The 15,281-nt window shown below is 37.0% G+C and overlaps 1 protein-coding gene across 1 annotated transcript in view; it reads left to right on the plus strand.

Annotated features, from left to right (window-relative positions):
• Positions 1-1,767: 1,767 nt before the first annotated feature.
• Positions 1,768-15,281, plus strand: part of LOC113093412 (GDNF family receptor alpha-2-like) — a 69,096-nt gene continuing 55,582 nt past the window's right edge. Inside the window, exons 1-2 of the mRNA XM_026259201.1 lie at positions 1,768-2,354; positions 4,124-4,429. Of these exons, the coding sequence (XP_026114986.1) occupies positions 2,261-2,354; positions 4,124-4,429 (400 nt within the window). The 5' untranslated portion in view covers positions 1,768-2,260. The remainder of the gene's footprint in view (positions 2,355-4,123; positions 4,430-15,281) is intronic.

The following is a 15,281-nucleotide window of genomic DNA, read 5'->3' on the forward strand; positions in this document are numbered from 1 at the left end:
TTTCATAAAGAAACAGCACACTAGTGATTTTTACCCTGCACCACTAAAACATCACTCTAGTTCCCATTTCAAAACGTATACAATTACTTTAGAGTTGAATGTTCGAACTACGGTTCTAAAAATTACTAAAACAAATCAAAAGTATCATAAAACTTCTATATGTGCACTGTATTTTAAGTTTCTTTCTATTCCAAGCTTTATATGAGGAACAGACCCACATATTTATTCAGTGATATCTTATGAAGTGTTACAGCAGGTTTGATATTGTGTAGAATGACATCACGATGGAGGCAAACATTTTAAGTAACAAAAAAACAAAACAAAAATTTTTTAAATGTTTTTGTATTAGTACATTATAAAATATGTTGAAGCTAAACACATTTCAGTGTTTCATCTCATGCAAGCTTGTAATAGTATCTGAAGATTTGTGAGAGTTTAAGAGGAAACCTCTGAAGGGGAAAATGTCACAATATCGACATTTTGGAAGCACAGGATAAAAGCTGCCAGTGACACTTGCCTTAGGAGAATGCCCTGATCTGAGAGACAGATCTTAAAATCTGAAGCCTGTATTTGTTATATCTAAACATACATAAAATGCATTATAATATAACATTTATAGTCATTAATGTAACTCAGGCATCAACATTATGACAAAAAAATAGTCAAAAAATACAGTCCAACCCAGTGTTCTGAGATATTTATTAACTTAAACCTTTTACATGTGTGCTATTACATGTGTTTTATAGTTGACCTAACAATTTAACGCACTCTTTTCATTTACACAAGTCCCCTCGCAAGTCTGCCAGTGTGCTGCAGGAGGAAAATACCAGTTAGCACAGCTTTACTGGTAAAGTGAGCGAGTAAAATTCAAATATTTAATACAAGACGATGAAGAAAAGTGTATACATGTGTTTTAACGTGTACCTGCAAATTTAACATAACATGGAAACCATCTAATCTGGCACTCACCTGAACCTTAAGTCATGATTGACAAATTCATCTAGAGATACAGAATAGTGGTTGATGGTACCAAGAATTTTCCAAATACAAGTCCATTTTATAAGTAAAATAAATAAATGTTGACCAGCAAGACTCCTTAGTACAACCAAACACTGCAGAGTCATCCAAAGAACAACAAACTATACTCTTGTCTTTGGCCAGGGTTCCTTGTCTTGTGAAATCCATATAAGCATTCCTCCAGCAAATTACCATATCTGACAATCACCATTATTTCAGCCACCTGTTTCTAGAAATGATGTCAGGTTTATGTTTCCCAGCAATATTTACATCAGACTTGCGAATAGCATAATTAAAGTATGATGTTTTCACAAGCTGTGTAGCTAATTATATCAGAAGATTACATGAATTAACTTGGGTGATGATGATGATGATGATGATACGGCATCTCTGAAGAGATTTGAGTCTTCAAACCCATAACATAAGTATCTATTCCTAAATAATTTAGCTTAATGGTACATCTAAATCCAGCTTGAGGAGTTGAAAAATGCCCCAAACCCTATTTAAAACCAGCCAGCCTAGCCAGGCAGAGAGACCATATGTCCTTGAATGCTCACAGATCGCTGTTCTTCCAATTGTAGTATAGTAGTTACAGTTGCAAGAGCAATACCTGATCTCGTCAAAAGTTGCATGTATCCTTTGCCCTAAAACTTATTAATTAGCCATAGTGTGTTGAGTCAGCTTGATCCCCTGTTTGTTAGCGCTTTGATTTACTCACCCGTCGCTGGATCATTTAACATGTGGACTGGAGCGCGTAACCGTGGCACGCGCGCTCGCTTATGCCTCGCTTCTCAGGAGCGCACTGCCTCCGTCAGAGCCAGAAGTCTATCTGCAGAGCTCCGCCATCCGAAGTTTCTCACTGCCTTTGCTTGGGAATTTTATTTCGGAGATAAACAGGAGTGGGAATATCCTATAAAGGAGCGTTGCTTTAGTAAGCCAGACGTGTCAATTGTGCGTCCTTTTTGCAGTAGTAGAACATCAGCATTGGGAAATATGCGCCTGTCCACTCGAAACTGCCACAAGTAAACGGTTCAGACGGAAACCTGGGGTTTAGTTACCCTGCTGAGAGGAATAGAGAACTTTTACCTCTTTATATGAGGCTTTGGATTATTTAGACGGAAAAAAAGGATCATGGTCCGACAAACGCTGGATACAATTTGGGATTTTTAAGGTCACAGAACGTTTAGAGCAGCATCGGTATTTTAGGAGGGTTAAGCAGAACACAGTCATTTGGAGGGAACATATGACAGCACGAACGGCACCCTTTAACGCACGCGGACCGTCTAACAGAAACAGAAACATGTATATCTATATCTACGGCTTTCTGCTCTTTTTAGGTAAGTTTGTGTTTAGATTTACAGCTTCTTCTTTTTTTCTCGAGATTTAGCTTTTTTTTTCTAGTCGAAGTGACAGCAAAATCTCCCCATGCTATTTAATTTTATTTTAATCTTTAGGTTAATTTTATTTAAATTACTTTCCTGTACCGAGTAGGATAATGAAATGAGAGAATTATATTATATTTTGTTACCATGATAGTTTATGAAGTTATGTGAAATTAAGGTGAGGTCAGTTCGATAAGGAGTAGGAAAAAAAAGAAAAATACGACATTCATTCATCACATGTCTGTGGGATTTAAAGACATGAATTTGTCACTTCATAGTACTCGCATATTTAAATATGTGGTAATTATGTATGTAAAGTTACATGAGCTGGGTTTTTTTTTTTGTTCTGAAGGAATGTAACTGATCACGTTATCTTACAGTTTTATTTGACGTCTAATGGTAAACTAATTAATTAGTACCCTATAGTTCAAATCCCACTCATTAAGAGTCAGTGTAGCCTATAGAAAATGAATTACAGTATATTAAAAAATGTTGCAATAAAGGTGATATTCATCAAGGTCACTTTGTAGATTTATCACTATCCATTGCACACTGACAAGACTTGATCCTTAATGCATACCATATGATGAAACTTAAGATAAATATTTAAACAGTCTGCAGAACATATTAACCATTCAAACATTTTGATATAGACATTCAACAGCCAGTCACGCTTTAAATTAATGTTGCAGTGTTATAATATAGGTGTGGAACTGCCTTATACAGTAAGTAATATTAATATCTATTATAAACTGTAAAGTGTTACCCAACTACTTTACAGATTTTCTTCTTTTCACACATTTGTATTAGTAGAGCATCTTGCAGCATTTCTCTGTTTTTTTTTCTTCAAAAAACAAAACAAAAACAAAAACATTTAAAAACAATCAGGAAGCATTCATCTGTGATTGTCCAAGGGTGTGTCTGCATCTTTCATTCTGGTTCTTCTCACTGATGTGTTCTAAACAGTTTTAAGGATTAAATAAATAAATAAATAAATAAATATGCTGATGTGTTTACACCTGTAGGTGTCACTGGTGGGTTGCACCTCTGTTGTAATGAACATGACCAAAAAAAATACACTTTCATACACTTGATCTTGCAAAAAAATAAAATAAAAAATAAAAAAATCCTTCTTTCGTACACACAGATAGAATTGTAAAGGCTAATAATTGTGAAAAAGCCATATTGACACATTAATATGAGGACAGTGTACAGAACATTTGCCAGCAGCAGCATTAAATCCATTTTAACAAATACAAAAAAAAAAAAAAAAAAAAAAACTAAGACTGTTATTTAATAGTGACTAATGTCATGCTAATTAGAAGTCTTTTGTGCGTTGTATATAATTCCCTTCGAGGCATGTTTTTCATAGTTTGACACCACTCTGAGCTGTCAAGTGATCCTTGTGAGTCATTCAAATGGTTCAACAACCATCTGGTCATTGCCACTGGCTTGATGGACTTTAAATTGCACTCTTTGGCTGGATTAGTCATTGACTAAAATAATATTTTATAATGACAAAATGAGCGGATGCAGGCATTGATGTCTTTATAGATTAATTTGTCATAGATAAAGACTTGTTAAACTTTTATCCTGTTATTCTATTAGAGAACAGTTTTACAAGGGCATTTCTCAGCCCATATGTATGTGTATGTATGTGAATGCATGCATGAATGAATGAATGAATAACCTGAACATCCGTTTCTCTTCACCCTCCTTCATAGATGAGCTTGTGTTGTCCATGTCGGGCACTTCCTCTCTCTCTGAGTCTGGGCACCAAGACTCAATGGACTGTTTAAGAGCCACCGAGAATTGTAACCAGGACCAAAAGTGCAGCCATCGCTTCAGGATCATGAGGCAGTGTCTGGCAGGCAAGGACAGGAACACCATGTTGACCAATAAGGATTGCCATGTAGCCCAGGAAGTGTTAAAGGAGATGGCTCTGTTCGACTGCCGCTGCAAGAGGGGAATGAAAAAAGAAATGCAATGTCTGCAGAGTTACTGGAGCATCAACAAAGGCCAGACTGAAGGTAAGGCTCTGTGGGATTACGGATCCATGGGTAAATAGTCAGGTAGATACACATGATCGATCGCAGGAAGGCATTGGGTGAGGTTGAGGATAGTAGTCATATATTTAATATACTTCAACGTACTTCTATAGCATTTATTAATCTTAGTTACACTTACATTACATTTATATTTAGTCATTTAGCAGACACTTTTATCCAGGGAGGATTCTAGAGGGCACATAACTCTGAAGAAATGAATTTAGGTAAAGGGGTGCAGAGCTAGAAGAGGTTTTGTAGGCAAAAATTAATACCTTGAATTTTATGCGAGCAGCTACTTGTAGCCAGTGCAAATTGATGAACAGAGGTGTGATATGCGTCTTTCAGCTCATTAAAGATTAATCTTGCAGCAGAATTTTGGATTAATTGTGGAGGTTTGATGGACATGCCTGGAAGAGACCTGCCAAGAGAACATTGGAATAGCCCAGCCTTGATAGAACAAGAGCTTGAACAAGGAGTTGTGTTGCATGTTCTGAAAGAAAGGGCCTAATCTTCCTAAGGTTGTATAAAGCAAATCTGCAGGACCGGGCAGTTTTAACAATGTGGTCTGAGAAATTCAGCTTATCAATCACAACTCCAAGGTTTCTAGCTGTTTCTGAAGGAGTTATCGTTGATGAGCCTAACTGGATGGTGAAATTTTAATAAAGTGAAGGGTTTGTTGAAACCAAAAGCAGTTCTTTCTTAGCCAGGTTGAATTGAAGGTGATGGTCCGTCATCCAACAAGAAACGTCTGTTAGACATGTTTAGATGCGAGCAGCTATCGTCGGATAATCAGGATGGAATGACAGGCAGAGTTGAGTGTTATCAGCATAGCAGTGATATGAAAAGCCATGTTTCTGAATGTCAGAACCTAGTGATGCCATGTAGACAGACAAGAGAAGTGGTCCAAGAACTAAGCCCTGAGGCACCTCAGTAGCTAGATGATGGACACCTCACTTCTCCAAGATACCTTGAAGGACCTATCTGAGTTAACATAAGACACATAGTTAATGTTAATTTCAACAGTTACTTATGCATTATTAAAATCAAAGGTTGTGCTTGTTAATATTAGTTAATGCATTGTGAATTAACATGAACTAACAATGAATGACTGTATTTTGATTAAAGGGGGGGTGAAATGCTCGTTTTCACTCAATATCCTGTTAATCTTGAGTACATATAGAGTAGTACTGCATCCTTCATAAATCCAAAAAGTCTTTAGTTTTATTATATTCATAAGAGAAAGATAGTCTGTACCGATTTTTCCTGGAAAAACACGACCGGATGGAGGCGTGACGTGTGGGCGGAACTAAAGAATCACGAGCGCGAATAGGCTTTTGCGTTGAGAGCATGTGGAAGCTGTGACATTACCGTGAGGGAAAACCCATCATCCAAAACAAACCATGGCTTACAGTCAGATTCAGCCGTTTATTTATGATCCAGAATCAGATCCAGAGGCTGAAACTGAACGAAAGCAGCAGCAGCAACGACTCGCTCCGAGCGGGGATCGAACCCGGGTCTCTGGCATGGGAGGGGATGCACTAACAAGGAGGCAGAGATATTTGAAGCAGTTTTACTCACCGCCTGCGGTTCCAACACACGATCGTGACCCTTTTTCCTTGGGATTGCATCATCCTTAAGAAATAAACGATACGCAAATCCGTCGTCAAACTGGGCCTTGTGAACAAGCATCTTCGAAATGCAGGGAACAAACAAAAACACTTGCACTCCGTTGATGCTCTGTAAAAATAAACTCCATCCACTGGTCCCTTAATGCTGTTTTTTTTTTGGTAATCTGTGCAGGGTTGTCTTGCCCTGGCAACCAAAAACACACTTCTTTTGTGACTTTTCGCGACGCTATGATCAGTGAATCGCTCTGATCAGTGAATCGCTCTGATCAGTGAAATGTCTCTGCTCTCTCTGCTCTGCTGTACGGGAGCCCGCGCTCTTCCGGCAGAAGTGCCTTAGGACCCATATAAGGAATTTCCGCTCCATCTAACGTCACACAGAGCCATACTCGAAAAAAACTTTCCGAAACTTGTGACAAACCGGAAGGAGTATTTTGGGAACAAAAATACTCCTTCAAACGTACAACTTAATTTTTGAAACTTTTTCCATGTTTAGCATGGGAATCCAACTCTTTAACAGTGTAAAAAACTCAGTATGCATGAAATAGCATTTCACCCCCCCTTTAACTAACATTAACAAAGATTAATAAATGCTGTAATAAATGTATTTTTTCATTGTTTGTTCATGATAGTTAATACATAAAAGTGTTACCAATATAGCTATATACTATTTAGAAACTATTTGAAAACATACAAATATGTTACTGTGATTGTACAATTATTCTAATGTAAGAAGGTTTTAACATCAACAGCTAGAGAAAACACATTTGTGGAGTAACTAAGTTACCATAACCTCCCCACATGACAACTAGCCCCAGTCTTTCCTCTGTCACAGAGAGTGCAAAGTGCATCGCTATTCATATATACAGTGCAATGTGGGAAAAGAGTCCAAGAGCAGTGGATTGAATGTGCATTAGCTGGCAGTGCTGTCCGGCCCATTAATGAAAGAAAACTGTCCTTGTATACTGACATTACTTCTCACTGGGGTAACAGCCAGAAGTAATGCAGCATGTGCAGACAAGGGAAGAGGGTGAGGATGGAGCATTGCGTTGTCATGTTGGCATGAGCTGAATATATATGACTTGATCAGCTTTGGCTTAACACCTCAATGTGATGCAGCTTGTCCTTCTGCTCTAAAGCAAACACAATCCAGTTTGCAAACTTTTTTATTTTTTTATTTTTTTTATTTTTGATATTCACTAAACATTACTTTTCGGCTGGAATGTAATTTCTGATTTGTAGTCAAGCTAGACTTTGATGCTTGAGAGGGTTTCCAATATTCTCACTGATGCATTTTTTTCATTAATATATTATGATTTCATATATTACTTTTTTTTTTTTTTTCACCATCAAACTATCCATACATTTGAAAGCACTGAAGTAAGACTGGTTGGAAATCATCTTGGGCCTGAACAGAAGAGTCATACAATACCATGATGTAGCAGTCTGACTCAACTCACAGTTAGCTGAGCACACATTCACTGTGTTGAACACACAATGTGTCATTCCCTCTGGTTATGTGAAATGCAATGTCACCAATTGATCTATTGCATCTGATCTGAAGTTGCATTGCAAGAAACTCTGTGTAGTTATACAGTGCTTTTACAGATAAAGAGTCATTCTGTTTTGGTAGTATGGCTCATGTGCCCTGTGGCTATGGAAAATTATTTATGTCTGCACTGATCAAGCAAATGCAAAGTGAACTGTTTAGAGTCAAACCGATTGATTGACCTCCTTTTGAGCAGTCATGCATACAGTACCAACCCCTATATGAGCAGAGCATTCAGAGCTTATTGGCTCTACTCCCTTAATACTGTTAACAAGATGTTGTTATAGATTGTTTATGAGATGAAGATGCATCCCTTATTGCCTTATTGTGCACTGTTCTTGTCCTATTCCATAATATCAGAGATTGCATCCCAATGCAAGCTTACAATACAAATCTAAGCTAAAATTTAATGATGGGAATTGTTTATAGTATGAAAATATTACATCGTTACAATGAAAAAAAAAGTTTGTAACCGACAAAAGAGGAGCGACGACAGTGAAGGACGAGAGAGAACCAGACCATCCACAAGCTGGGTGAACTCCTCCGCGGTGCCTGTCAGTGGCACTGGACGGCCCTCGGTGGACGGCACGACACTCCTCCGCCACCCAGTGGACTGCGACGGCTCCTCCAGTTTTGGCCAGTTCGCTGCTCCTCCTCCTGCCGAACGGCGCCAACACCTCCGCTCCCTCACGGACGGCCAGCAACTTTAATTACAAAATAATCACAAAACAGCTTGACAGCCCCTCACGGACGACTGTCACGCACAAACAAAAGCAAAACACAAAATAAAACCCAGGCCTGGTCCTCTCTCGTCCTTCACTGTCGTCGTTCCTCTTTTGTATCCTTCTGATCTCCTCCGTGGGACGCGAGACCGGTGAGTGTCGCAGGTGTCGCTCATTTCCCAATCACTACTCCGGCCTCGCGTCGTTCCCACGGCTCTAAGGCCCCGCCCCATTCATCACAGAAAGTTTTATGAAAAGCAAGATCTAAAGAACAACAATCATTTGAACTAAAATGTTTTTGTTGTGATTTTTATCAATTGAATGCACCATTGCTGAATAAAAGTAATGATTTCTTTAAATAATTATCGACCCCAAGCTTTTGAACAGTAAAACATTGTTTAATTTTAGGAGACCACATTATGTAACACCACTGTAGGGTCATTTTAAGGTACAACAACTGCATATATCATAGTAGCTCACATAAATACAATCTTATAGTTTTGTTGTGTTTATCTGCAGATTTCCCATGTCAGTTTGGAATTATTTAGATAAACAGTTGTGTTGTCCCACTTAAGAACTTTGTAGCTGAGTGTTATCATTACAGCAGCTGATTTTTCTGCTGAATGTATTTTATAAAACCTTTTTTTTTGCCATGACTTTACAGGCACATTTCCCAGCAGAGCAAAGCATGCGGAACATGCTGAAATTGCAGTCAGATGCAGCATTATGCACAGGGGTGGATAAATGTAGTCTAAATCAGAGACTTTATAAAAGGGTGGAGATGGACCACTTGTAAAAAAAATAATGGGAGAACTGATTTCATGAATTAATTTATGATACCATTGTTAACCCAGAGGTTTTGCTTTACCATAAATGTCTTTATTTGAACATAGTGTTGAAAAGAATATGTGCACATATATAAAACATTTTCTGACCCTCCATCTAGTCATCTCTATAGCCATTCATCCATCAGTGTATCAGCTAAGCCTAAATAGGCATGACAACACTCCATGCCGGTGCAAAAGGGAAGAGTGCTGTTTACCTTTGGGTCCTGAGAGCCGAATTCATCCGATTCTCCACCAACATCATAACAATAGATTAGAAAGTTGACAAAGAGTAATTGCTTTCTGCGATGTGTGTGCAACGGAGAGGTGGGAAAGCAGTACAGAGGCATGACCTGATATGGGAATAGTATTAGATTTCATTTAAAGGCTCCAGTGTTTCAAGGCTGCATATCCTCTGTAGGATGAATATATATATATATATGTGTGTGAGCAGTTCAGCGGTACCGGTAAAAAGCTCCCTGTTGCTATGTAAGGCTATGCAAGCTCTGTTCTCTGTCTCTTTGGGTTATCGTGAATACCTTTCTTGTGTGAATACACAAGGGAGAGTGATGTTTGCATACAGAGAAAGCTGGTCTAACTATCTCCAAATGACCTCGCAAACCTACTCAGTCGAGTGAAAGCTATGCATTAGCATTTCCCTTTATCTCTTGATGGAAGTAAACTTGAATTAGAAATTTTTGCTCATAGGCATGAAGCTGTAGTGTTCATGCCAATCACATAAGGCATAAATGCCATGTGTAATAACTCTGAAGCAGGAAAATGGCATAATGATAATACTGATTAATTGATGCCTCCACAGTTACGTATATCAAATATTTTTTTCTTGCAAATATTTTTCTTTTATCATTAATGCTTTTGCAATCATTGAAGACGTTTTTTTTATGGCCCCCAGAATGTGTCTCACCCATGCTAACCAGCCATTATGAATTTCTATGGTCTTCCAATGACTTTTAAGTGATTTGTGATGGATAATGATTAACCAAAGATGTATAAAAAAAGGAATTTTTTACAACAATATAAGTCTTTATATCTTCTTTCAAATATGTTAAAAGTAGTAATGTATCCAAACTTTTGACCGGTATACAAATAACCATATTGATCAAACCTTATATTAGATGTTGAATTGTTTCCGTAAATATGCACTATATCCTTAAGTCAAGTGGAAGTGAAAAAAAAAATTAATTACTAAGCAGAAAAGAAGTTAATTTCTAGTCAGTTATAAATAACGTTATTATAACGTTATCATCCACAGAATTTATACTGTAGTATACAAACAATCTGAGGTCCTTTTTTTAAAAAACATTAAACAATGTTCTAGTGTGTTTGCTTTTTGACTTTGAATGCAAACTTCATTTGCTTTTGCTTTTGTAGCTATTTTGCTAGTCAGTTCCCTATGCGATGCCATTCATTGTACATGCAAATTCAAGCCATCATGTCTGGGAGGGTCAAACGGCGCTCACGCTCTTTTAAACTCACAATAAACCAGTGAACAATCTGTCCAGAAATGACGCTGATTAACAGAAAGGGTTAATCAGCTAATTAAGTTAGAATACATTGCAATCACTCGTGCATCAGGAGCTGTACTTCTTTCCATATATTTTTATCTTTTGCTACAGCAAACATTCATTCCGCTTTGAAACAGCAACAATAACTAGTTGAATTGCAGGTGAGTGACAATTCAACTATTTCCAAAGAAGAATGAGGCTAGGAGCTATTGTGCTGCCTATCTTGACAGGTGATGTAGTGTATAAGGGAAGTTATGGGTATGAAGGCCCCATCTCAAAGCCAGAGGCCCTGGGCAATTGGTGCCGGCCCTGTGAAAGACAAACATTCGTGGACAAAAAAGAAGAATACAAAGTAGTAGACTATTGTGATCAACATAGCATGCATTATGTGGTGTTTTAATTAAGACTGAATGTTGATTGAGTACTCCCTGAACTGTAGTACTTTACTAGCACTGCATTAGTGAAGCTTTATCACCTGCAATTGCTTGAGCTGTGCACTTGTGGACACTGTCAGTATGGCACAGAGTCAGCCATAATTAATTTTGAACCATTGTGCAGTGATCCAGGTTTAACTTAACAGAAGGCTAATTGATTTTGACACAAGCTCCCTCGGTTGCCTTGCCAAAGACGAACACTTTGTAAATAATTTTACCATAGGGAAAACTAAAGACACTGAGCGGTAGGAAAGGCTTGTGATCTGAGTTTATACCTGAAGGAGATTCTGTCTTAAGATACAGACAAATAGGGCTAGGGGAGTTACTGGGATCATAGTACTGTTCTTCAAAGTTGAGGATTTAAGAGAGACTCTGTTAAATGTTACATTAAAATATTATGTAAGTGCTGCTAAACATGACAAACTTACAGATGGAAAAAAACCTATAGAGATTTAAAGAAACAAATACATGTTATCTGGTTAGTACAATGTGCCTGTGCTCATAATGATTAAAAAAATAATATTTTACAATCTTGACAGTGTCATTTGTGGATAAATAGAATCGCAGGGTTTTTCTACTTATCTGTCTTATATATATATATATATATATATATATATATATATATATATTGATCTCAGGTTTAAGGGACTGAAGGGTGAAAAAATTATACTAATATAAATTTTATGAGGGCCTCAAAGGCTAAAATCTATTTTATTATTATAATATGCTTAATCTGAATGCTGTATACAGTTTTGTCAACCATGGATTTCATTTTTCCTGGTTCCCATGGATACTCTGGATTCTACGTATGCATCACATCTTGTAAATTAAATGTCTTTAATTTCCTATAACCCGCTGGTCTATAGTAATAGACTTATCACCACAGGGGATGTCCAAGACTAGATGAAATGTCATGTCTTCTTAAATATTGTTTATGAGAATTATGCTCTAATTCATTTTTGTATTTAATTTGAAAGTGAAAGATGAATAACTTTCGCTTCAAGGTCACTGTATTGTGTGGTTGACAGGTACCTGAGCAGGTGAATAAACTGTGTGAGATTAGCAGCAAGGTCCAGCAACAAGCATTTCAAGGTTACCAGATAGCAACAGAAATGTAATGGCATAGGGCTCCCATAGTTACATGCAATATTATTATTATTATTATTATTATTATTATTATTATTATTATTATTATTATTATTATTATTATTATTATTATTATTAATCAACATTCTTTATCTTAAGTAAAAAAAAAAGTTTTTTTTTTAAAAAGATATTAAGATCAGCAAGTATTTTTAAATTGAAGACATGTCTTATCTTGCACAATTTTGCTTTTATATTGCTTAATTTATATTAAGGGCACTTAGAAAAATACTGGGTCTCACTTCATTTTAAGTAATTTTTTTTATAGATTTAAATTAATAATTTGGCCCAATGCACTTATTGTGTACATAAATGTTTTACATTGTACTAATATTTTAAAAATATACCTGCATCTAATTACATCTGTAATAAATTTCTGTAATTACATTTATAATTACATTGTTGACCTTTCTCTTATACCTACCCATACCACCAAACCTGTTCCTAACCTTACCCATATCCCACCTCAGTAGCAGCAAAATTGTTATACAGTGTATTTATTTTTTTGATGTAGGCACATAGTGCTTAAGGCCACTTAATATAAAGTGGGACCAAATACTGGTGCATATTACATATCAAAGAATTATATATTTTTATTTATGGGCCTGAAAATTAATAAAATCTTAATTCAAGTGAAGGTTATGGAAATCTCAATAACAAACATACACTTTTCTAGTTATGCTGAGCTCTAAAGCATTTAATTGCTTAGAAATTGTTAGTGCAGTCTCTATAAAATGATTTAAAAAAATCCTTATAATCACAAACCACTGAAAAAAATCATGGAAATTCATTGATTAAAATGTATGGGAACCCTGACAGCTGAAGACTTACGAGTTCAGACCCTAGAAGGGTCTGTGGTTTTCCCAATGGAACCATAGCCAGCAAAAGTGGGAAAAAAAGAAAACATAGAGTTTTGCTTTCCGGCATTTTTTCCCCTCTCTCTGTACGCTGGCTCTCTGGAGCTATGATACCAATGCCAAGCGCAAAGTATCTTTCCCCAGAATCTAGCTATTAACTCTATGACCGATAGGAACAGTCAAAGTCTATTACCTCAGTCATCCACTTTCATAAAGACAGGCTGGCCACAGGGAGGCGATAGGACGCCTCACCCCCACCTGCTCTATTTGTCCTCTGCCCCCAGCCCCCTCTACCACAGCCACTAAATCATCAGCACTGGCCCTAGGGCAGCTCAATTGCTCTACACTGGATCATAGACGGTTTCTAAAACTGCCAGCCAGCCGGGTGGACCCACACACACACACACATACGCACATCCCGCATTTTCCCTAGAAACATTTTAGTGCGTATGTTTGTGTGTGTACAACAGAGAAGAAATACGATGACAGGCACAGGCACTTGTATCTTCTTGTGAATCTCTTTTTAATGATTTCCATTACTGTAAGTGGAGATGCAGCGAGACAGTACTGTAAGATTGATGAGGCTCTAGGTGTAATGTTAAAACAGTCTGGGCGCTGTGCTGGGACTCTGAGCAGCCAGTGTTAATGCCAGGGCTTAGACTGGGGAAATACCTTATGACTGTACAGGACTGTGCATCCAAAACCAGCAGCCACTGCAAAACTACAATCAAAGATAGGACAACACATTATACTCCCTGCTGAAAAGACCAGCTTAGACCAGCATTATTATCCAGACTAGCTTATGCTGGTTTACTCTTATTAAATGCTGGTCCAGTTGGTGTTCATTATAAAAACAGGACATTAAATCGGCTCAATATATCGATCTACAGTTTGAAGTCTGTAAGATTTTCTTAAGTTTTAGAAAGAGGTCTGTTATGCTCACCAAGGTCATGTTAAAAATACAGTAAAAGCAGTAATAATGTGAAATGTTATTAGAACAAAATAAAAATGTCTTTTAATTTCAAATTAATATTTGTTTTAATATTTAAAATTAAAATATAATTTATTCTTGAGATGCAACGCTGAATTTCCAGCATCATTACTCTTGTCTTGTTTCACACGATCCTTCAGAAATCAGTCTAAGATGCTGATCTGATGGAAAAGAAACATTTCCTATTATTATCGATGTTGAAAAAAGTTGTGCTGCTTCATATTTTTGTGGAAACCGTACTACTATATATTTTTAACGAGTAAAATTTTTAAAGGAGCAGCTTTTAAATGTTTTATTTTTTATTTTTTATTATTATACCAAACCTTAGAATGGTGCTTGGGTAGTGATGTGTTACACAAAAAAGCAGCATACAAAGAACAGGCCCCTGGTGTTTTCAGCAGGCTGGACAGAGACAAATCTCACACACCATTCATGAACATTTAGAGTAAAGCGGTTTTAAGGAATTAACGGCAGCTGCAAAACATGTATTTAATGACTGAGACAATTGGAAGAACTTTATCTGTCGAATCACCAATAGTCGGACATGATTGAATTAATAAAACTACAACAACACTGATATATATTCACCCATGCCCTCAACATAAAGATGATATGGGAATTTTCCTTAAGATTTCCTATTTCAGTTATGCCTTTTGGCACTTTCCATTTCAGAGAGTCTCCCTCCTGCTGTTCAATATTGCCACTCATCTGGAATGATGTAGTTTGAGGAATAAATGCCACCACAACACGAGTGAACATGGTTGCCAGGCAAAAAAGGACAAGCATTCTTGCTGGGAGGAATATAGGCTCACAGGTAGAGGATTGTTTTAGCTCCATTAAACTGGAAATGGATGTGCTCTTAGAAAATGTAATGAAAGAAAAAGGCAATTATTCTGCAATATGCTGAGGGTTATTCTTCACCTCACTATGCAACTCCCATTTGAGCAAGCACGTTTCCTTTTTTTTCCCAAAAAAGATTGTGGGTAAAAAGAAAATGTTTAGAAAACAAACAAGAAATCAGCATATTAACATGCTGCTCTGAAAGAGGCATTGAAACCCAACTGAATTATACCTGCTTGCCAAATGTAGATGTTAGTAGGTGGCCTAATTATGGTTTTGGATAGCTGAATTGGTTAGTTTTCTCTTTTTTTTTATTTATATGT

Source organism: Carassius auratus, unplaced genomic scaffold, assembly GCF_003368295.1.
Source record: "Carassius auratus strain Wakin unplaced genomic scaffold, ASM336829v1 scaf_tig00215022, whole genome shotgun sequence".
Classification (NCBI taxonomy): Eukaryota; Metazoa; Chordata; class Actinopteri; order Cypriniformes; family Cyprinidae; genus Carassius; species Carassius auratus.